Raw genomic sequence first — 24125 nt, 5'->3', positions numbered from 1 at the left:
CCTTAGAAGGACAACTGGGGGTCTGAGTAAGAGAGAGGGGCTGAGAGGAGGGTCCATATCCCAGGTCCACCACTTGAAAGATCTCCCACTGAACGTCCCTCAGCTTCCACCCTCAGGGCCTGCAGACCAAATCCTGTGTACCTCTGGGTTCAGGCTTTTGACTGCCAGGCTGATGCATGACAAGGCTGCTCTCGTCCATGAGGGTCTCTGCCTTGTCTCCCTGAAGCCTTGTTGTGGCCAGAGGGGAGGATGCTCTTTCTCAGTCAGAAATGATCTCACTCCTATTTCTGGATTTACTCCAAGAGAGAGAAAGAGGAGAGCTGTGGTTTGTGAAAGACTCTCTGGATACTTCACTTACACCTAGGTTTTGTCTTGCAAGGTGACTGCAATAACATTTCCCTGTTGTGTGTTGTATGAATATTTGTGAACACAAATTCCTTGTGTGTCCAATCACACTTGGCCAATAAAGAATTCTATTCTATTCTATTCTATTCTTTACAGGAACAAAAGTGTCCCCAACTTCGTTATCAACTATTGTTCAGCAGCTCACAGATAGGCATTCAGGCAATAGAGTTGGGCTCATGTGAGAGAGGCAAAAATGAAGCTTTGTGGATGGAAGGGATCTGTGATCTTCCACAATGTCTGGACAACACTTGATGGAGCCTTGCAGAGATTTGTCTCTGTGTGTTCAGATGCTCAAACTGGTGACTTTGATCCTCTCTGTCCCACTTGCAGCCTCACAGATGCCTTTGGATGCTGGTTTCCAGAATTTCCTAGTTAGGCCATACCTAAGAATACTGGGGCTTCTCACCACAGCAGAATGGCTGATTGTGACTCCCAACCAATTGACAAAATGAACATGTGGTTGTGAGCTTCTTTTCTCTCTATCTCCTGCCAGGCGTTGGGAGAACGAATGGAGGCTGCTGCTTTCAAGAGTCTCTTTCCAAATCCAAGTTCTGAATTGAGAGAATATCCCCAAGGTGCCTTCCCATGCACACATTCCCAATGCCTGGACCATCTCCCATTATCCTCAGCCACAGCTATGCAGTTAGCAAAGGTTGGATAATAATGCAGATGCAAAACACAGAGGTTTACAGAGGTTTATATTTCATAAGGAGGAGTCAATGGGCTCAGTGGATAGAATCGGATAGAAATAGCGAAGGGAATGTTCCTGGAACAAGTCCTGCCCATCATTCCTGATCCAGGGAGGTTTTGGGTCCAAGAGCCTCACTTGGAATCTGGGAAGGTTTTATGACTCTGCCCAAGTCTGTAGGGCCAGGAAGAGTCTGAATTCGCAGGCTTTACTCAGGGTTGGCTTAGAGTGTTCTAAGAACCAACCAAGATGGCTTCCTAAACACAATCATGGTTAAAGGTAACTAAATAATTGTAGCATGTTTCTCTTCTGATTCCATAACAAATCATAGTTTGTGCATTATGCAAAACTGGCCAACAAGTGATGAACTCTTCAAGTTCTTTTCCATGAAGGTAACATCTTGAAAGTTGTTTGTCTACATCATGTGTCTTCAACCTGCCGCTCTGGAACTACATGCGGTTCCTTGTTGGGTGATCTAACCACTGGCTGGCCCCGCCACTCACCCTCCCCTGCCTGTCACTCATCTCCTGGCCTGAGAATGTAAGAGTGACGGTGGGGGATGGAGAAGTCACTGGGGCTGATTCTCCAGCGCCTCGCTGTTGCTAGAGTTTCTTCCTTCCCCTGTTGGTGCGGGGCATGCCACAGTCACTTGGGGAGATGCATAACCTGTTCTCTGCCCCCAGACACTAGCCTGACCCAGTTGCAACTGATGCCAGCTTCACCAACACGAGGGCTGGAGGGCTTGAAATAGGATCCTGGAGGAGGGGTACATCAATATTTTTCTGACTTGGTAAAAAAATTGTATACTTGATTATTCATGTAATAACTGCAGTGAGAATTGTATTTGCACAAAATTGGAAATCAGGTGGAATACCTACAAAAGGAGAGAGGAAATACTGGAATGTACAGAAACGAACAGATTTACAATGGCAATCAAAGGGAAAGAAGAATCAGAGCATTATGATGGATGGGAACATTTGGGAAAATGAAAATGAATATAAAAATGAATATAAAAATGATAGAAAATGAATATAAATAAAAAGATATAAAGTTAAAAAGATGAAAGGGAAAGGTTTTGAAAGAGGATAAGTTTAATTCAATTGTAAAAGTAGAGTTGTTTATACATTAACAAAATAGTGCTGAGAGAAAAGATGTTGCTTTAAAATGTTGTACCCAAGCGACACACTGTGATTGATAATGTATTGTTTGTTGGAAAAAATAACAACTTTTTTCTTTCTTTTTTTAAAAAAAAATCACCCTCACTCTCTTTTTAGTAGCTGCCTCTATTCCTGGTCTGCCCCCTTCGTCATAACAACCCTGTAGCCAATCAAAGAGGGGGAAGAGACGGTTACCTGGGAGCTTCCCTGTGCTCAGCCTGATGGAAGGAGCCAAGCCAAAGGGGGAGGGGGTGCCAAATAAAGAGCAAAATCCAGAGCCCAACCAAATCTGGAGAAACCCCGAGGGCAGCATCCCCCCAACATTCAACCCTGGGACCCATAAACCTAGTTAATCTCTTCCCAGGAATGTCCCAGATCCCCTTCCCCTTCCTGGCCATCCTGGACCTTCTCTATGGGTCTGGGCTTGGCTTTCCCCTGACTGCCCAATGCAGGGCTGGGATCCTACTGGTTTAACAACTGGTTCGTTGAGCATGCGCTTTGCAGTTTATAAAAAAATTGAAAACAAAGAAAATTGCAAGGAAACAGCTGAGGAGTGGCTATTCCATTTGCTGCCCCTGATCAGCTGAGCTTCAGAAGCAGCAATAAATGCCAGTATTTATTTTTATTTATTTATTTATTGGATTTGTATGCCGCCCCTCTCCACAGACTCAGGGCGGCTAACAACAGTAATAAATAGCATATAATAATAATCCAATACTAAAAACAGTTAAAAACCCATTATTATAAAAACCAAACATACATACAGATATACCATGCATAAAATTGTAAAGGCCTAGGGGGAAAGAGTATCTCAATTCCCCCATGCCTGGCGGCAGAGGTGGGTTTTAAGCAGCTTACGAAAGGGAAGGAGGGTGGGGGCAATTCTAATCTCTGGGGGGAGTTGGTTCCAGAGGGCTGGGGCTGCCACAGGGAAGGCTCTTCCCATTGGTCCCGCCAAGCGACATTGTTTAGTTGATGGGACCCGGAGAAGGCCCACTCTGTGGGACCTAACTGGTCACTGGGATTCGTGCAGCAGAAGGTGGTCGCTGAGATAATATGGTCCGGTGCCATGAAGGGCTTTATAGGTCATAACCAACACTTTGAATTGGGACCGGAAACTGATCGACAACCAATGCAGACTGCGGAGTGTTGGTGTAACATAGGCATATTTGGGAAAGCCCATGATTGCTATCACAGCTGCATTCTGCACGATCTGAAGTTTCCGAACACTTTTCAAAGGTAGCCCCATGTAGAGAGCGTTACAGTAGTCGAGCCTCGAGGTGATGAGGGCATGAGTGACTGTGAGCAGTGACTCCCGGTCCAAATAGGGCCGCAACTGGTGCACCAGGTGAACCTGGGCAAACGCCCCCCAGTATAACCCAGGGGTGCGCAGGCAGGCTTACTGTCCCAGAAATAAGAGAACTGTTTCATTCTTGGCTTGAAGTGGGAGCTAACAGTTCAACCAAACCAGTTCAAACCAGTAGAAGCCTACCATTGGCAACCTGGGATATGGTCTCCCCTCTGTTTCCAAGACTCAGAAGATGGAACTTGGAGGGGGATTTTGCAGATCTGCTTCCCTTCCCCAACATGAGGCTTCCCAGCTTCTTTCTCCCAAGAGGGGAAGATAGAAGTGGGATTTTGCAAATCAGCTTTCCATCTGCAATACGAGGGTCCTGAGCTCCCATCCCCTCCTTCCACCCCTTCCTCCTCTCCTCATATGGAGTGAGAGACTTCCTTTGTTTCTCCATCTCTTTTCACTCAATTTTTCTCCCCCCTGCTTTTCATTAACAAAATCATTGTTTTTCATTAACAAAATAATTGATTTTGTTCTTGGAGTCTGGCCACAATATTGCATCAGCCCTTTTCTGGTGGTGCATTAGCTTTCCAAATAGAGTAAATTTTGGTTACAACTCAGAAGGCAGCTATTTCAGATCTGTGGCATGCTCTGGCATTAACTGGTCCGGGGAGTATTGTCTTTAATCACTATGCAAACAAATATTAGAGTTATTTACTTCTTCAGCCACAGTTGCTGTGTATTCCCTCCAGGGCTAGTTTCAAGCATGGAGCTCCCAAACCTTCCAATTCTAGATGACAGATTTAATTCCATCTCCTCCTGTTATTACGAACCACATGGGGATTGTTTTCCTCCAGAGAAATGCCCAACAGTGTTTGAATGCTAGAAATGGCTGAATTATCTAGGGTTTTCTCCTGAATGGGAAAATTATGAAGTTTCGGCTCTGCTCTTTGGCCAAATCCTCCAGGGGAGACTTAGGGCAGATAAATATGGAGTTTTGGGACAGGCAAAGTCTGTGCTCTTGCATTTACATCTCTCTCCTTTCCACATGAAGCCGAATGTTTTTCTGGAAAGATTTCAATCAGGAAAAACACTAGATCATATTTCACCTTGTGAGAATCCTTTGACTTCTAATTCTTTAGGAACAGGAAGAAGGTTGATTGAGTCACTCCATGAATTATGGACCTCCTGCTTCTGCTTCTAATGCTGCTTTTGTTCCATCCAGACTCTGGGAAGCTTAGAATGAAATGCCCGCTCAGTTTGGAGCACCAAGATGGAAATAAACCAAGGAGCTTTTACAGCCCAGGAGACCATCTCATTGGTATAGTAATCACTGGAAATGAAATATCGCATACAAAGTTGCTTTTCAACATGGCTCCTTATTTGCAGTTTGTTTTCCATGATTCGTAAGTCACTCAGAGTAATGGAGTTACACTCCCTCCATTCTAACACTCCCCTTCTTTTCTCTTTTTTCTTCATTGTTTTCCTATATTAGGGAATATGTCTAATTTCCTGAATTATTTGATTTCAACAGCTTCTCTCCTTTGTCTGATTTTGTGAAAGAGACTCGAATTCAAAAAAGGGATCTGAAAAAAAGCTGAAAGGGCTGCAGATTATTTTCTTCCCTCTGTTCAACCTTTAATTTATCACTTGAATAATGAATTTATTATTTTATTTAAAGTAGTGATTGAACAAGTTGGTGTTGCTGTACCTTAGCCAATTTCCATATTTGTGTAAATGATTATTGCTTTTAGATCAATGTTGGCTTAAGGCTCAGTAGGCTTGTGGAAGATTATATATTAAAAGAAGTATTTGTTGTTGTTCTTGATTATAATAACACCTTTTTTTACAATAGGAATATTTATGGGCTTTCAGTGGGCATAAAATTCATTTTCAACATTCAAATGATCAACAAGAATTCCCAGCTCCTGCACAATGTCACACTTGGCTACAACCTCCATGACAACTACTTGAACACTTTCCATACTTCAGTAGCCTTGCTGGACATGCTCTCCACTGGAGAAGCCAATGTCCCCAATTACGGTTGTGGAAGGAAAAATAACCTTCTGGCCCTTCTTGATGGAGCAAAAAGGGAAATCTCCATCCAGATGTCAACATTAGGAGGCACCTACAAAGTCCCTCAGGTTTGTGTGTCTTTTTCTCCATCTGGTAAAAGTAAGTGATGGGTGAGCAATAGGTGCAATCATGTCTTCTCCATGGAATTCAAAAGCTGCTTTTCTCCATATTAGCAAAAATGTTAATGTTTTAGCCCTGTCAGCATTCCAAATAGCATCCAAATTTAAATCAGAATCTGAGGCACGTCCTTCCTCCAAGTTCTAATTTATTAACAGAGCCATGGTGGCATATCTGGCAGAAGCCCAAATCTGAAGTCACCTGGATTTATCCACTCAGTTTAAAGTTCATTCCCTTGTTCCTACATCCACAAGTTCATCACATGGCCCAGTCTGGTTCTGCCATCTTGTCCTCCCATCAACTTCTGGGCAGGTGCTGAACAAAGGATGATCTTGAGAATCTAGAAGGAATTTGTTATGGCTACAACTCTACAACCCCTCCCAAATTTCCACAGCACTAATACATTCTAGTATATGTGGCAGGCCAAAGTCTCCAAATCAAGCGATGGCTTTAGCCTGACAACCCCATTATGTTCATGTTGAGATTAATAATAAAAGGCCTAAAATGCAACCAATTCATTCCCTGGACAAGACATTCCACCAACTATTTAACTGATCAAAAAACATCCCTAATTGTTGGGGTTTTTATTGGCACCTTTATTTTCAGATATAAATAAGACCTGCCCTATCTACTCAGATTGAAGCTGACAATAGTAGTTATCTATGTAAAATGTGGAATCAAAAGGACTCTAGCAATTATAAACCAAATGTACTAGCAGATATTTTGGCTAAAATTTATGCTATGACCCTTTTAATCAAACTTGAGAAAAATGCATTGTTTGCCAAAGAACCAGAATGTTTTAGGTAGAGTTAAAAGCAATATAGATCTCGACTCCAATTGTAAAACAGAGTCGACTGACAATGAGTCAGTCGAGGTGACTGGGGCACGTACTTGTCCACCTGTCTGGGAAGAGTTTGATCTGGTGACACCTGATGAAGTGGACAAGGCCATTGGAGCTGTGAGTTCCGCCACCTGTTTACTGGATCCGTGTCCCTCCTGGTTGGTTTCGGCCAGCAGGGAGGTGACACGGAGCTGGGCCCAGGAGATTACCAACGCTTCCTTGGGGAGGGGAGTTTTTCCATCACTCTATAAAGAAGCGCTCGTGCGCCCCCTCCTCAAGAAGCCCTCCCTGGACCCAGCTGTGCTTAACAACTATCGTCCAGTCTCCAACCTTCCCTTTATGGGGAAGGTTGTCGAGAAGGTGGTGGCACTCCAGCTCCAGCGGTCCTTGGAAGAAGCCGATTATCTAGGTCCCCAGCAGTCAGGTTTCAGGCCCGGTTACAGCACGGAAACCGCTTTGGTCGCGTTGATGGATGATCTCTGGTGGGCCCGGGACAGGGGTTTATCCTCTGTCCTGGTGCTCCTTGACCTCTCAGCGGCTTTCGATACCATCGACCATGGTATCCTTCTGCGCCGGCTGGAGGGGTTGGGGGTGGGAGGCACTGTTCTTCAGTGGTTCTCCTCCTACCTCTCTGGCCGGTCGCAGTCGGTGTTAGTGGGGGGTCAGAGGTCGACTCCTAGGTTTCTCCCTTGTGGGGTGCCTCAGGGGTCGGTCCTCTCCCTCCTGCTATTCAACATCTACATGAAACCGCTGGGCGAGATCATCCAAGGACATGGGGTGAGGTATCATCAATATGCGGATGATACCCAGCTCTACATCTCCACCCCATGCCCAGTCAACGAAGCGGCGGAAGTGATGTGCCGGTGCCTGGAGGCTGTTGGGGCCTGGATGGGTGTCAACAGACTCAAGCTCAACCCGGATAAGACGGAGTGGCTGTGGGTTTTGCCTCCCAAGGACAATCCCATCTGTCCGTCCATTACCCTGGGGGGAGAATTATTGACCCCCTCAGAGAGGGTCCGCAACTTGGGCGTCCTCCTCGATCCACAGCTCACATTAGAAAAACATCTCTCAGCTGTGGCGAGGGGGGCGTTTGCCCAGGTCCGCCTGGTGCACCAGTTGCGGCCCTATCTGGACCGGGACTCACTGCTCACAGTCACTCATGCCCTCATCACCTCGAGGTTCGACTACTGTAATGCTCTCTACATGGGGCTACCCTTGAAAAGTGTTCGGAAACTTCAGATCGTGCAGAATGCAGCTGCGAGAGCAGTCATGGGCTTACCTAGGTATGCCCATGTTTCTCCATCACTCCGCAGTCTGCATTGGCTGCCGATCAATTTCCGGTCACAATTCAAAGTGTTGGTTATGACCTTTAAAGCCCTTCATGGCATTGGACCAGAATATCTCCGAGACCGCCTACTGCCGCACGAATCCCAGCGACCGATTAGGTCCCACAGAGTGGGCCTTCTCCGGGTCCCGTCAACTAAACAATGTCGGTTGGCGGGCCCCAGGGGAAGAGCCTTCTCTGTGGTGGCACCGGCCCTCTGGAACCAACTCCCCCCGGAGATTAGGATTGCCCCCACTCTTCCTGCCTTCCGTAAACTCCTTAAAACCCACCTTTGTCGTCAGGCATGGGGGAATTGAAACATCTCCCCCTGGGCATGTTTAATTTATATATGGTATGCCTGTGTGTATGTCTGTTAGTATATGGGGTCTTTTAAATCTTTAAACATTTTAAAATTGTTAGATTATTTCTGATTTGTTGTTACATGTTGTGAGCCGCCCCGAGTCTTCGGAGAGGGGCGGCATACAAATCGAATAAATAATAATAAATAATAATAATAATAAGAAGAAATAATGCATAAGTTAATAATCATATATTGGCTGAAATTTGTCTTGAAATCTCTAATCTATGTCAGTGAAATAAAATAAGGTTTGCAGGCTTTCTAGATGTTAGTGCAACATTTGACTCAATAAACAGAGAAATATGATGGATAAAATAAATTGCCCTCCAAATGGAGATCAGCCTGTTGGCCCTGATCCAAACCCTTTTTTGAGAGGGGGATTTGTGCTCAATGGAGCCAGGAGAAGAAGGATCTATGCTTACCAAGGGGGAGGGGAAAGAATTTGAACCCTTGTTATTCAGTATAGATATGAATAATTTACTGGACTAATGCCCTCAGAGCTGATTTAGGAATTTACACAATTCTGCTTTGTATAAATTCAGAAAATATGGGTAACAGTATAAAATTTAATGGAAACGGACAGATTCTGAAAAAACAAACAAAAATTCTATTAAAGAGAAATCTTGGATTATATAACTGACAAATCATATTAGAAACTTTATTTATTTTATTTATTTATTTTGTCCAATACATAATACATATTGAAGAGAATAGATATGTAGTAATATAAATAAAGAAAAGAATAGAAGAAAAGATATAAAAGTATAGGTGAACATATTTAGAGGAAGAAAAGATAAATGAGATAAGGAGAGACAATTGGACAGGGGATGGAAGGCACACTGGTGCACTTATGCACGCCCCTTACTGACCTCTAAGGAACCTGGAGAGGTCAATCATGGATAGTCTAAGGGAAAAATGTTGGGGGTTAGGGGTTGACACTACTGAGTCAGGTAATGAGTTCCACGCTTCAACAACTCGGTTGCTGAAGTCATATCTTTTACAGTCAGGTTTGGGGCGGTTAATATTAAGTTTGAATCTGTTGCGTGGTCTTGTGTTGTTGTGATTGAAGCTGAAATAGTCATTGACAGGTAGAACATTGCAGCATATGATCTTGTGGGCAATACTTACCGTATTTTTCGCTCCATAAGACGCATTTTTTTTCCTCCCAAAGTAGGAAGAAAAATCAGCCTCGTCTTATGGAGCGAAGATGCAGGCAGGGGGGGGGGGAGGCTGCGAACTCCGAAGCGCCATCCCGCCGGCTGGCTGGCTAGCTGCTGCCTGGCCCCCTCCCTCCCGGAGGAGGGTCTCCCTCCTCACCACCAGCGGCGCTCCCCACGCCAGCCAGCCAGCCAGCCAGCCAAGCCCCGCGCCCGCCAGAACCGGCTCCTCGCTCTCCCCCCGCCGCCCGCCGCGTTTGCAGGAGGTGGGGAGGGTCGGGCGGCCCGCCAAGGCCAGGAGGGACGCCGCTGCCCCCCCTTCCTTCTCTCCGCCCGCCGCTGCGCCGAGAGGAAATGCCGGCAAAGGCTTTTGTCAGCGGAGGCCGGCGAAGGCGATATTCAATGTCGGGGGCGCACGGGAGGTTGGCGCGTTCCCTATCTCCCTGCTAGCCCACTCGGAATATTCAAAATAAGAAAAGCCTTTGCCGGCGAAGGTTTTTCTTATTTTGAATATTCCGAGTGGGCTAGCAGGGAGATAGGGAACGCCTGCAACCGCCCGTGCGCCCCCGACATTGAATATCACCTTTGCCGCCGGCCCCGCCTCTCCTACAACCCCCTTGATGAGAGCTCTCGGCAAAGGTGAGGCGGGCAGGGCGTGCGCGCGTCACCGCTAAGAAGAACGGAGAACGAGAGTGAGTGAGAGCAACAGACAGCAAGATAGTGAGAAAGAGAGAGGGAGAGAGAGAAAGAGAGAGGGGGAGAGAGAGGGAGAGGGAGAAAGAGAGAGGGAGAAAGAGAGAGGGAGAGGGAGAAAGAGAGTGGGAGAGGGGGGAGAGCTAGCAAGAGAGGGAGAGAGAGAAAGAGAGAGGGAAAGGGGGGAGAGAAAGAGAGAGGGAGAGGGGGAGAGATAGCAAGAGAGGGAGAGAGAGAAAGAGAGAGGGAAAGGGGGAGAGAGGGGGGAGAGAAAGAGAGGGAGGGAGAGAGAGGAGATAAAGGAAGAGGAGAGAGAGAAAGGAAGAGAAAGAAAGAAAGAGGGATAGAAAGAGAGAGAGTGAGAGATGCTCAGTGAGCCTTTCTTTGAAGTTGCCTTTCTTTCTTTCTTTCTTTCTTTCTTTCTTTTTCTCTCTTGCTCTCTTGCTCTTTCATTCTTTTTTCTTTCTCTTGCTTTCTTTCTTTCTCTTGCTTTCTCTCCTTCCTTCCCTCCTTCCATTTCTTTCATTCCCCCTCTATTTTTATTTCTCTTTCATTTTCTTTCTCTCTTTCTTGCTTTCTTTCTTGCTCTTTTTCTTTCTCTCTTTTACCTTCCCTTCCTCTATTTCTTCTTTTCTTTCTCCTTCCTACCTTCTTCCCTCCCTCCCTCCCTTCAGTCCTTCCTCTCTTACTCTCCCCTTTCATAAGTTTCCTTGCTTCCTTCCTCTGTTCCTGTTCCTTCCCTCTTTCTTTCTTTCTTTCTTTCTTTCTTTCCTTCCTTCCTTCCTTTCCTCCCTCCATTTCTTGCTTTCCTTTTCCTTCCTCCCTTCTTTCCTCCCTCACTCCCTTCTTTCACTCCTTCCTCTCTTCCTCTCCCCTTTTTGGCTCAAAATATTTTTTTTCTATTTTCCTCCTCTAAAATCTAGGTGCGTCTTATCAGCAGGTGCGTCTTATAGAGCGAAAAATACGGTAGATCGTGTTTTAGGCGATGTAGTTCTAAGCTTTCTAGACCTAGGATTGATAGTCTGCTTTCGTAGGGTATTCTGTTTCGAGTGGAGGAGTAAAGGGCTCTTCTGGTGAAGTATCTTTGGACATTTTCAAGGGTGTTGATGTCCGAGATGTGGTATGGGTTCCAGACAAATGAACTGTATTCAAGGATGGGTCTGGCAAAAGTTTTGTAGGCTCTGGTGAGAAGCCTGAGATTGCCAGAGCAGAAGCTGAGTAGGATCAGGTTAACAACTCTAGAAGCCTTTTTGGTGATATTGTTGCAGTGGGCTTTTGCAATTAGATCATTTGATATTAGTATTCCAAGGTCTTTTATTGAGTGGGGGTTGGCTGTGAGATTTTGTTTATTCAGTTTATATATGAGGTTCGGATTCTTAGGTCTCCCTGGCTCTTATACAATTGGAGAAGAAGCTAAAAAGATTCCTCCAGAAAAAATCTGGGATACAGAAACAGAAAAAGATGCAACAATCCTCAAAAATTATTATAGGCCCTTTATTGGAATATAACAATTCAATCTGCATTTCAATGTGTTAATCTAATTGTGGTAAATTGTACAGGTGATACAGTAATATGTAATGTAATGTTTATAGTTTTTAAATTTGTTTATTATTATTTATTTTTATTATACAATCTTGCTAATATTCTGCCTTTAATATTTTAAACAATGTCTAATTACAAAATATTCTAATGCATTCATGAAAATCAGTTTGAATGTAATAAAATCTAATATTTTGGATTTAATCTGACCCCAAATATAACACAGCACTCTTCATGGCTTTTTCAGATCAATTATATAACTGCTTCAGAGGCTCTGAGTGATAAAAGCAAATTCCCCTTTTTCCACCACATCTACCCCAAAGAAGGATTCCAGTACCCAATCATTGTTCAACTGCTCCTCCATTTCAGATGGACCTTGATTGGCCTCTTTGCTTCAGGTTCAGAGAAGGGAGAGAATTTCATGAGGACTTTTACTCCTATGCTTGTCAGGAGTGGAATTTGTGTTGTTATATCACAACGATTCTCAAAAACTGAACATACAGCCTCCCTCAGGAATGCCCTTTCTAAGTGGAGACACGTCAATGTCTTTGTTCACTTCATGGAATATGATTCCCTTTGGAACAGAATTCTTCCTTTCCATGAAACATTTCTGCACTTGCCAGGACCCACTGAAGGGAAAGTCTGGATCCTCACAAATTTTATGGGGTATACATTAAACAAGCGCAGACTTCTCAAATACATCCACAGTGTTTTGAACTTCTGTTATCTGACCAAAAAAAGGCCAAACGATGATGCCTTTGAACCCCATTTCTTTGTGGAACAAAAGTTTGCAGACCATTATTTTTGCTGTTCTCTTTCAAAATACATGTTTTCTGTCAAAGGCCGCAGAAGATGCACCCAGAAAGCCCCACTGGAAACCCAATGGAAATGGAATATGAACCTGGTCAAAAATCTCTACCAACATTACAGCATTATGAAGACTCTGGCCCAGACCCTGAATATTGTCTATTCCTCCAGATTGAGGGGGAGAAGGGAGAAGAGAGAAAAGATCTTGGGGTCTTCAAGGCTGCAGTCGTGGCAGGTATGGGGTCCCAATATAAATGCAACACGCATATGGTTAAGGCTCTGCCACTTACTTCGTGGCATCTAACCACGTTTTAAGGGGCGAGTACAAGTGCACTAGAGTGTCTTCCGTCCCCTGTCCTATTGCTCTCCTATATCTCCTATACCTTTCCTCTATTCCTATATCTCTTCTTCTATTCTTTCATTGATATATTCTATTCCTATATCTTCTTTTCTATTATTTATTAGATATATTTTACTATGAGTATCTCCTCTATAACCTTCATCATGTATTTTACTATGTGTATATTGATATATACCCACTAAAACCCTCATTGTGTATTGGACAAAATAAATAAATAAATAAATAAATAAATAAATAAATAAAATAAATAAACTTACTTATATTACAAAGGTTGGACAGATTTGGCATCTCTAATTGTTCAGAGGATGATTCTCCAAAGAGCAGACACCATGTCAGATAAATTTTCATATTCAGCATAGTTCATTTTAAAAGGTTGTTATGCATTTTTAAATAAATTCCTGTATGCATGAGCTGACTAGACTTATTTTTATTTTTTGATCATTTGTCCCGTGTCCCACAGTGTTTGAAAAATGTCCTGCTTTTTTTAAAAGATCAACTGCCGCGCAGAGGTGGCCGGCATGGCAGTTGGTCTTCGTGGCTGTCTCCAGGCTGGGTAGCCTCCCATCAAGCTGCCCCCACTGGCCTAGACATCCTCCTGGATATGACCCGGGTGGATCCCTGAAGAGGCAGGCAGAGCTGGCTGCTGGTAGGAGAAAGCCAAAGTGGCCAGGCGTTTGACAAACCTTGGCAGTTCGTGTCCTTTTGGCCGGTTCCTTGGTTGAGAAAGACTTGGGAGGCTCCACTGCTGAGCCCCTTCTCCCTCCCCCGACTCGACCATGGCACCACCTTAAAACAGACTTTGGATCACTCTTTTGCTGATCTTAGCCTCGCTGAAACAGTGGGGGAGGCAGGGAGGAAGAGAGAGCGAGCGATAGAAAAAGAGACAGGGTGGAAGGAAGAGAGAGAGAAAGAGAGAGAGAAAAAAGAGAGGAAGGAAAGGAGAGAAAGAAAGAGAAAGAAAGAAAGAAAAAAGAAAGAGGGAGAGAAATAGAAAGAAAAGGAGGGAAAGAGAAAGAGAGAAATAGAAAGGGAGAAAGAGAGAGAGAAAGGGAGTGAGAGAGGGAAGGAGGGGGGAGAGAGAAGGGGGCTGCTGAGCCCCTTCTCCCCCTCCTCTTTTTCCTCTGCCTTCCCCCCCCACTAGACCATGGCACAGGGAGGAAGGAAGAGAGAGAAAGAAAAAGAGAGAAAAAATAGAGGCTGGAAGGAAGGGAGAGAAAGAAAGAAAGAAAGAAAGAGAAAGGAAGAAAGAAAGAGGGAGAGAGAGAGAAATAGAGAGAAAGGGAGGGGGAGGGAGGGAAGGAGGGAGAGAGAGAGAGAGAAATAGAGAGGGAGGAAGAAAGAGAAAAAAGAGAGGGAGAGAGAGAAAGAGAAAGAAGGAAGGAAGGAGGGGGAGAGAAAAAAAATATAGAGAAAAAAATAGAGAGAAGGGGAGGGAGGATGAGAGGGAAAGAGCGAGAAAAAAGAGGGGAAGGAAGAGAGAAAGAGAAAGAAAGAAAGGGAGAGAGAAAAAGAAAAAAAATTTGCTCCATATAGACCAAATTTTTAATGAAGCCCCCCCTTCCCCCATCAATGGTGTCCCTCAATGGTGTCTCATGCAGCTGACATGCGATGAGCACTGTCCTGCCCCACAGGCTGACTGTGCTCCAGCATCGGGCGGCTGCCATGCTCCCCACAGCGTGTAAAGCCCTATCAGCTGTGCAGTGCCTATCACAAGTGCATCCATTGCCTCTCTGGCAAACTCATTGGCCCAGCCTCGCCAATTGGCCCTGAAGGCCACAGGCACTTTCCTTTCACCTGGATTTTATTGTAGAATTGCCAGAGTGGGGGTAATACGGTTATTTGGGTGATTACTGACCTTTTCTCCAAACAGGTTCATTTCGTGCCTTGCCAGAAGATCCTGTCAGCTAAAGCTTTGGCTCAACTGTTTATTCAACATATGTACAGGCTCCATGGGATGCCTGAATGGATCAACTCCAACCAGGGGGTACAATTTACTTCCACTTTTTGGAAAGAGTTCCTAACCTTGTTAGGGTCCACCCCCCCACTCCCCCCCAAACCAATGACTACAGACTAGTTGCTCTAACATTTGTAGTTATGAAAACCTTTGAAAGGCTAGTGATGTCCCACTTGAAAACCATCACGGATCCACTGTTAGATCCCCCTGCAATTTGCATACCGAGAAAATAGATCGACAGATGGTGCTGTTAATATGGTTCTGCACTACATCCTACAACATCCTGAATCTCCAAAGACCTACACTAGGGTCCTCTTTGTAGAGTTTAGTTCAGCATTCAACACCATCATACCGGACATTCTTCTAACTAAACTAAATCAGCTAGCAGTACCTGAACACATTTGTAAGTGGATCACAAGCTTCCTAACAGACAGGAAGCAGCAGGTGAAGCTAGGAAAAATCACATCAGATACATTTACAATTAGCATAGGCCTCCCCCAAGGCTGTGTACTCTCGCCACTAGAAGATTCACTATAATTGACTAATTGTGTAATTATATTTTATCAATATATCTTCTCAGTGTGTGATTGACAAATCTTGCTGAACAATTTTTGTTTGCTTTTGGAGAAAAATGTTCTCCTAACTAAGCATATTTGAAAGATAGAAAATTGTAGAAGAAATATTTAAATCTGTGATAGGAAACAAGGTCTTCTGTTTTTCAAATTCTTTGATATTTCCATACTAGTTTCATCCCTTTCTGGACGAGAACATGTTTTGTAATCTTTCCCACTTTAAACTCTACTTGGACCAAAATGGAGAAATAACAGCAGATCTAACCATCAAAAGCTTCTTGGTTCTCCTGCAGGAGGATGCCAGGAAAGAGACTCTGGCGTATTTTAGAAGACAGAGCCTTATTATCAGAGAAGAGGCTTTTACACCGCTAAAGCTGCTGAACAAGGTGGGTGAAATCAGGGCGTCTTTTTGCTGTTTTTCTAACTCTGAGGTCCCAATTCAAGTGAGCTCAGCCTTCTCCCCAGTGTGGTTGATGTTCAGGTTGAAATGAATGTGGGCTGTAGAAATCTGATGGTTTTCTAGGAGTGCTTGGGAGGTTTCAGTGCTATTCCATTTTGAGGACCATCTACTATTTAGTATCTCCGTCAGAAACCCAGAAGGGCTGTGGAGTGTGCAACTAATTGCATCAGTTTTGTCTGTTTCTTGTACACAAATAGCAAAGAAGAAGCAATTCAATTGACCAGTGTCTGGATTCAGGTTTGGACAGGTTAAATTAAATCATGATTGGATGGAGGTCCTTTGGGTTCCATTGGAAAGATTTTCCATCTTGTCCTGCCTGGGGAAAGTGTTCCCTGAAAGAGAAGTTCATAGTCTGGGATGTTCTTCTTCTTCACACACACACATGCTGAGATGGAACAATAGGCCTTCTGCTCTTAGGAAGGAGCTCCAAGGTCTTCAGTTCACATGAAATCATCATGGCTCTTCTGATGTGCCCTGACCCGGACAGCTGAAGCACTGAAACAAGATTTGGATCCAAAGTAGAGCCATTCCTCATCTATGAAATTACAAGGGAGAAATTGAAAGGAAATGCTACTTAGATGAGGCCTTTGGCTTTTTAGAGGGACATATTCTCATGATCTCATACCCATTTCATCTCACTCTAGCTCTAGGGAATAATTTTTAGTCTGACTTCTCCAATATGGCAGACAGAAAAACTGAACAAATAAGTATGCAAACCAACAAAGAATATCTTCTTTAAAATTGACAATATTAATTTCTGAGAAATATTTCCTTTATTTTTTAAATTTGAGACAGTTTTCGACCGCTTTCAAAGGAATGCTTTGGAATGCTTTATATATTCCAGAAGAAAACTTTTTGGATTCCACTGGTCAGAAGTTTCTTTCTATATCACAGGCCATGATGAGGAAGTCCTGGCTTTCATTTATTTATTTATTTATTTTGTTTTGTCAAGTACGTTTACTTTAAGTTTGTATCTGTTGTGTGCTCCTGTGTTGTTGTGGTTGAAGCTGAAGTAGTCATGGACAGGAAGGACATTGCAGCAGGTGATTTTATGGGCTATGCTTAGGTCGTGTTTAAAGTGACATAGTTCTAAGCTTTCTAAACCTAGGATTGTAGGTCTAGTTGCATAGGATATTCTCTTGCGAGTGGAGGAGTGGAGGGCTCTTCTAATAAACAACATTTTCTAGAGTTTTTACATCTGAAATGCAGTGTGGGTTCCACACAGATGAGCTGTATTCAAGAATTGGTCTGGCAAAAGTTTTGTATGGTCTGGTTAATCTTTTCTCAATTTCATCTACAGTGGTACCTCTACTTATGAGCTTAATTCATTCCATGACAAGGTTCTTAAGTAGAAAGGTATGTAAGAAGCAATTTTCCCCATAGGAATCAATGTAAAAACAAATAATGTGTGTGATTGGGCAAACCACAGGGAGGATGGAGGCCCTGTTTCCTCCCAGGAGATTCCTAGAGAGGCCCCACAGAGGCTTCCCCCCATCTTTTCTGGCCCTGTTTCCTCCCAGGAGATTCCTAGAAAGGCCCCAAGGAGGCTTCTCCCTGCCTTTTCAAGCCTTGTTTCCTCCCAGGAGATTCCTAGAGAGGCCTCACAGAGGTTTCTCCCTGCCTTTTCCGATTACAGTTTCGGAGGCTCGGGTTTGTAAGTGGAAAATGGTTCTTGAGAAGAGGCAAAAAAATCTTATCTAGAAAGATTCGTAAGTAGAGGTGTTTGTAGGTAGAGGTATCACTGTACTCAGATTTTATTAAGTAGAAAACTCCTATATTGCTATATGATATGCCAGAAGCAAGGAGGATAATATATTAAAGTAATTGCATCTCGTAAAATTATTTTGAATCACTTAGAGATTTCAAATTTATTGAAATGAATCCCAGAGACTTCTTGGGTAATGTCTGTTCTGGATTCAGTTAAATTGGGAGTAACGCATTGCCTACTCAAATGCAGCACCTTTACACAGGCTTATAATGAAAGAGACTTTCATAGCATCCCTAGCAAAGTCCTCTGGAGAGTTGAAAAAATTGTGACATTCTTGTAAAAATACATCAAGTTTATCTCTTGCCCCTGTAAAAATGGATGGATTAGCTAAGTAAATCTTTGGCCTTGGTTGAATGATGACTTGTGGTTGAATGGGGGCTGTGGTTTGATTTTGCAGTGCGATGATTTGTGCCTGCAACGCAACTACTGTTTGTGTTAAAGTGTGGACATCATTAACTAAATTGGCCATCCTGAACTGGCTGGTTGAATTTCTTATTTAATTCAGAAGGGAGTTTTTCAACACTGTTCTGGATTCTGGTAGAACTTCAGTTACATTGGGAATAACGCTTACTGAATGCAGGATTTCATAAAGAAAGACTCCATCTTTATTCTCCTCTCCTCCGTATTCAAAATGCATTACAGACAGTCACACTCCTCTCTCTTTTATCTTTAGCAATTAGAGCACACAAACATTCCTCCATGCCTCCTCCCTTATCTTAAGATTTATGTATATACAAAAGCACCAGAAATAGCTGTGAAATAACAAAGAATAAGCTAACTCACCCAGGAGCCAAAATGACACACGTCCATGATGGATTTACAACATTGAAAAACTCCGACCTTCTTCCCCGCTGGCACCCTGACGTGATGAATACATCACTCCAGTAATTAACCCATTCCTCCCTTTAATATCTTTTCCCTAACACTTGCTCCTTGTGTTTTTGAACTCTTCTGAAGTGAGGGTTTAACCAGCGATTGTCTGTCTCTTCCTCACTGGAGTCTGGACTCATAGCAACATCCTGTGGCTGGCCTCCCACCTGTTCTGATATCTGTAACCCAGGGCCTGGCACTAATTCATAAATACTATCTGTATCAGAATCATCTAAGTCTTCACCATCCTCCAACTGACCAGGAGTATATACAACACCGTCCATGCCTACTTCTGTTTTCCATGGATGGAGAGTATTAACACATTTTCTTTGGCATTCCTTCTTTTTCTGCTCAGTCCCTGCCTCAATCCAAATGTGTGGAAATTTGTCATCCTGGATTTGTCAAGAGGGCTCGAGAAGGAGAGCCAGTTTGCTGTTATGACTGCGTTCCTTGTCCAGAGGGGACCTTCTCCTCTCAAGAAGGTGGGTGACACTAGAGGAAAGGAAGTGGAATTGATTCATTACATACAACAAATAATTAAGATTCCTATGGAGGTTCTGAACATTGCAGAAGAAATTATTTGTGTCCTAATTCTTCTCTCACTTCCATAGACAATTAAACAAAAATTAATTTAACCCTGCTGTTATGTTCACATTTACTGTACACTTATAGTGTTCATACTGTTTCGGGTCTATTTGACCTGGACTAAAAAAAGGTTGTTTTTAGCTACTGTGAGTGGTTGTTTTTTAGTATACCAATGCAAAAGGTATTGAGAAAATTTGGAACTTGCAGCCTAATCTATATTTAAATGAACAAAATGGCACACAGCCGTGGTGTGTGTGTGCTTTCTGAGCAAAATAAACAAAGAAACATTAATGTTTTTCATTTCATTTTTCATTTGTTTATGATCAATAATGTTCAAATTAGTACACCAATGCAATAGGTATTAAAAAAATTACAGTAGCTGAAATCAACCCTTTTTTTAGTCCCGGTCAAATAGTCCCAGGAACAGAACAAGTGTATAGTCTTTGCACCCAGAAAAAACTAAGCAACAAAAAAAGAAAACCTCATAGAAAGAACCCCTCAAATGACGCAAAGTCATGCAATTTCAAGTTTCAGATATGCAGTGAAATTTTTTTATAGAGTCTCAAACTTTGTTTCGGGCCAAATAGACCCGAACAGAACAGCAGGGTTAAAAAAAAGTCTTATTATCTTCTCTCACTGGAGATACTAATAAATGTGTCCTAGACAATGTTTCTGATGTCACTTTTTGTCCAAACAAAGTATTTCTTGAAAGGTAAAAGGAAGGAATAGTAAGGGAATGTGGTTTTTGCCCCCACAGATGCAGGAAAATGCACCAAGTGTCTGGATGATAAATATCCTAATGATGAACGAATCCAATGTATCCCCAAAGTTATAACCTTCCTGTCTTATGAAGAATATCTGGGCATCATCTTGGTCTCGTTAGCCCTATTTTTTTTCCTAACCGCAGGCTTTGTTTTAATAATATTCATTAAATATAGAGAAACTCCCATTGTCAAAGTGAACAACCAAGACCTCTCCTACATCCTCCTGGTCTCCCTCTTGCTTTGCTTCTTGTCCTCTTTTCTCTTCATTGGTCAACCAAGGAAAGCCACCTGCCTTCTCCAACAAACAGTTTTCAGTATAATCTTCTCAGTTGCCATTTCTTCTCTCTTGGCCAAAACCATCACAGTGGTGCTGGCTTTCCTGGCCACAAAACCAGGAAACCGAGTGAAGAGATGGTTGGGGAAGAGCTTGGCCAACTCCATCATCCTTTCTTGTTCTACTGTCCAAATTATCATCTGTTCCCTCTGGCTGGGAGTTTCTCCCCCCTTCCCTGACTCTGACCTCCACTCCCAGCCTGGAGAGATCATCCTGCAGTGCAATGAAGGGAATGTTGTCATGTTCTATGTCAGCCTTAGCTACATGGGCTTCCTGGCTGCCATCTGCTTCACAGTGGCTTTCCTGGCCAGGAATCTGCCTGGGGCCTTCAACGAAGCCAAACTGATCACCTTCAGCATGTTGGTCTTCTGCAGTGTCTGGGTGACTTTTGTGCCTACTTACCTGAGCACCAAAGGGAAATATATGGTGGCTGTTCAGGTCTTCTCCATCCTGGCCTCCAGTGCTGGTCTGCTGGTCTGCATCTTCTTCCCTAAGTGCTACATTTTCCTTCTAAGGCCAGACCTGAACACGAAAGAGCATCTCACAGCCAAAATCAATGTTAAAACCTCAGATATAACACCATTATGATATTGGAAGAATTGTTAGGTTTTCTTTTATTTGAAAGAAAATTTTCTTTATATTTAGCTAGTATGCAGGAATCCAAGAATACATTGTGTGTCTTTGTTTCTTTAATTCCCTTTCCATTCAGCTCAATACATTTTAATAAAGATTACTCTCTGAAGACAATTCAGAAGAATTTGATGTTCATCAACAGGCAATGTACCGGACACCTTATAAAAATAATTTGAGAGTTTTTTCTACTGACAGAGCTGAAAAATGTCTCTCTGTGAGAGAAAAGCCTGAGTAGGAAAAATGGCAAGATGGAAGCTGTGGGAAACAAGCTCCAATTATGTTGTTCAATAATCTCTGTGACAATCCATGAAATACCCAAGTGATGTGAAATGCAGGGTTTCACCCGCTCTCTGCTGCACAATTATTAAGTGTTTTCTTCTTGATGTCCTGATGGGACCTACTCTCATCTGGGATTTCACATTGTCTAGCTCTGTATTTTTTGCCTTTCCTTATTCCAGAAATAAAAGAACAATATCTGAGTATGTTCAGGTCCTTTAATTGTCCACTCTGCCATTTCTACATAAAACATTTATTTATTCTTTTTCCACACCTGGTTTGTCTGTGAAAGGCTGGACACAATGTCCAGAGAAACGGGACCTTGTGACTCTCTCCAGGAGGAGGTTGAACGGATCCTGTCTAAAGGCAGCTGCATCATGGACTGTGGCAGAAGAGCTAAATGTAGTGGTTAAATATGGCTGTTAATATGGCTCCGCTCTACATCCTACAACAGGGGGCGACATACAAATCTAATAAATAATAATAATAGTAATCTTGAATCTCCAAATACATACACAAGAGTCCTCTTTATAGACTTTAGTTCAGTATTCAACGCCATCATACCAGACATTTTTTAAACTAAACTAAATCAGCCAGCAGTACCTGAACACACTTATTTATTTATTTATTTGTTAGATTTGTATGCCACCCCTCTCCCTATGTATGTGGATCACAAGCTTCCTAACAGAAAGCAGCATGTGAAGCCAGGCAAAAATCACATTAGATACCTGTACAATTAGCATAGCCCCCCACCCAAAGGCTGTGTACTCTCGCCACTTCTCTCTATATACCAATGACTATATCTCAAACAATCCATCTGTTAAACTACTGAAGTTTGCAGATGATATAACAGTGATTGGTCTCATTCGATACAATGATAAATCTGCATACAAGCTGAGCAATTAGCCTCGTGGTGCGACCGGAACAATCTGGAACTGAACACACACAAAACAGTACAAATGGTGGTAGACCTTAGGAGAAACCCTCCCATCCTACCACCTCTTACAAAAGCTTCTAGAGTTGTTAACCTGATCCTACGCAGCTTATGCTCAGGCAATCTCTCACTACTCACAAGAGCCTACAAAACTTTTGCCTGACCCATCCTAGACTACTGCTCATCTGTCTGGAGCCCATACCACATCTCAGACATCAACATCCTTGAAAATGTCCAAAGATATTTCACCAGAAGAGCCCTTCACTCCTCCACTCGAAACAGAATATCCTACGAAAATAGACTAACAATCCTGGGCCTAGAAAGCCTAGAACTACGGCGCCTAAAACACGATTTGAGTATTGCCCACAAGATCATATGCTGCAACGTCCTAATGGTCAATGACTACTTCAGCTTCAACCGCAACAACACAAGAGCACGCATCAGATTCAAACTTAATATGAACCGCTCCAAACTTGACTGTAAAAAATATGATTTCAACAATCGAGTTATCAAAGCGTGGAACTCATTATCGGACTCAATTGTGTCAACCCCTAACCCCCAACATTTCTCCCTTATACTCTCCACGATTGACCTCTCCAGGTTCCAAAGAGGCCAGTAAGGGGCGTACATAAGTGCACTAATGTGCCTTTCGTCCCCTGTCCAATTGTCTTTCCTTTCTCTCACTTATCATATATATTTTCTTTCTTTCATATATTCTCTCCTCTAAGTTCACTTTACCCTTATATATATTACTACATGTCTATTTTTCTTCCTAAGTATTTGTGTATTGGACAAATGAATAAATAAATAAATAAATAAATAAATAAATGAATGAATGAATAAATGAATAAATAAATAAAAAAATAATACTGGGCAACGGTAGAGACCTTGAAATTTCTAACATCTGTCATATCTCACAACCTAAAATGATCACCTAACATCAAAAACGTCATCAAAAAATCACCACAAAGAATGTTTTTTCTGCACCAACACAGGAAGCTCAAACTGAGTCTGTCATCTGGCAATGCTGGGGAGACCCTCTATAAAGGCAAGGCTTTTTCTTGGACTCCCAAAGAGCATCTAAACTGTCATGGCATCAAGTGGAAAACTCCCCCCCATTGCAGATTGTCATCCTGGGAAGGCTCCTCCTGGCCCCTGCCAGACCATCTTGCAGCCCCTTAGCTCCTGAGGGTGGGGCTGAGGGGGCGTCATGGGTGCAAAGGGCAGGGGGGGTGTATGAAATCGTGGAAGCCTTAAGGGGTGTCCATAAAGATACAAATGTTTATACTTTTATCAGTTATCTTATATATGCTTGACAAAACAAATAAAAGAATTAAATTAAATTAAAGTCTTTGTCCCTCCCCCCTCAGTGCTTTTCCATCAGGTTGGAAAACAAGCAGTGACAGGCTACCATTCCCAGCACTACCAAACCAGACCAGTAGCCTATGTACACGCGTGCACACACCCAGCATGGGATTTGCCTTCTGCAGATGTGCAGAAGCCAAATCTCATGCAAGGACGCTCGTGCACATGAGATTTCTGGGGGTTTTTTTGCTTCCATGCAAAAGGCTGAAAATTGTTTTTCCGATGGCATTACGCCCCAGCAAGATTAGCTAAAATTCATTCCAATACAAACAACAAATGCTGGAAATGTAAAAAAGAGGTAGGAACTTATTATCACATGTGGTGGCTATTCCTGGAAGCAAGGAAATTTTGGACCAAAATTCAGATCTGGATGGAAGAAATATTAGATTATAAATTAGAGATGAAACCTGAAATGTATTTACTGGGAATAATTAGAGGACAACACAGTAAAGAAAATTACTATTTAATAACTCATATACTTACAGCGGAAAGATTGGCATTTGAGCAAATCTGGAAGCAAGAAAAGAAGCCAAATGAAGAGATGGTAATTTAAAAAAATATTAGACTGCGCCAAATTAAGTAAATTAACATACGAAATACAAAATCAACAAAATAAAAATTACTACAGAATATGGGAAAAATTGTATAACTGGATCAGGGGGAAAAAGAGAAACTAGCAGTAAAAGACTATTATGTATAGTAAATGGAATTGTAAAAAAATCAACTTTTGTTTTATGTACATAGGGAAATGTAAATGTTAAATGTTGTTTGTGTGTTGGTTTGTCAATTTTTT

At 42.7% G+C, this 24125-nt stretch overlaps 2 protein-coding genes and 1 pseudogene across 2 annotated transcripts in view; 2 read left to right on the top strand and 1 right to left on the bottom strand.

Moving 5' to 3' along the window:
• Nucleotides 1–24125, bottom strand: part of LOC139170726 (vomeronasal type-2 receptor 26-like) — a 74383-nt gene that overhangs the window by 12577 nt on the left and 37681 nt on the right. The gene's annotated exons all lie outside the window — the stretch shown is intronic.
• LOC139171308 (vomeronasal type-2 receptor 26-like) lies at nt 4724–20712 on the top strand. Its single transcript, XM_070759414.1, has 6 exons — nt 4724–4950; nt 5400–5688; nt 11897–12691; nt 15517–15729; nt 18797–18923; nt 19784–20712. Exons 1-6 carry the CDS (start codon nt 4724–4726, stop codon nt 20710–20712), a joined length of 2580 nt encoding a protein of 859 aa, XP_070615515.1.
• On the top strand, nt 12711–12769 carry LOC139171741 (U6atac minor spliceosomal RNA; annotated as a pseudogene).

Source organism: Erythrolamprus reginae, chromosome 8 (genome assembly GCF_031021105.1).
Source record: "Erythrolamprus reginae isolate rEryReg1 chromosome 8, rEryReg1.hap1, whole genome shotgun sequence".
In the NCBI taxonomy this organism is placed as follows: Eukaryota; Metazoa; Chordata; class Lepidosauria; order Squamata; family Dipsadidae; genus Erythrolamprus; species Erythrolamprus reginae.
The sequence above is the reverse complement of the archived record's forward strand: the minus strand, read 5'-3'. Positions and strand labels throughout refer to the sequence as shown.

Coding starts and splice junctions, on each gene's coding strand:
- LOC139171308 (XM_070759414.1), top strand. CDS start 4,724: ATGGACCTCCTGCTTCTGCTTCTAATGCTGCTTTTGTTCCATCCAGAC. Junction 5,689..11,896: donor GCACCTACAAAGTCCCTCAG/GTTTGTGTGTCT, acceptor TGGCTTTTTCAG/ATCAATTATATAACTGCTTC. Junction 18,924..19,783: donor GACCTTCTCCTCTCAAGAAG/GTGGGTGACACT, acceptor TTGCCCCCACAG/ATGCAGGAAAATGCACCAAG.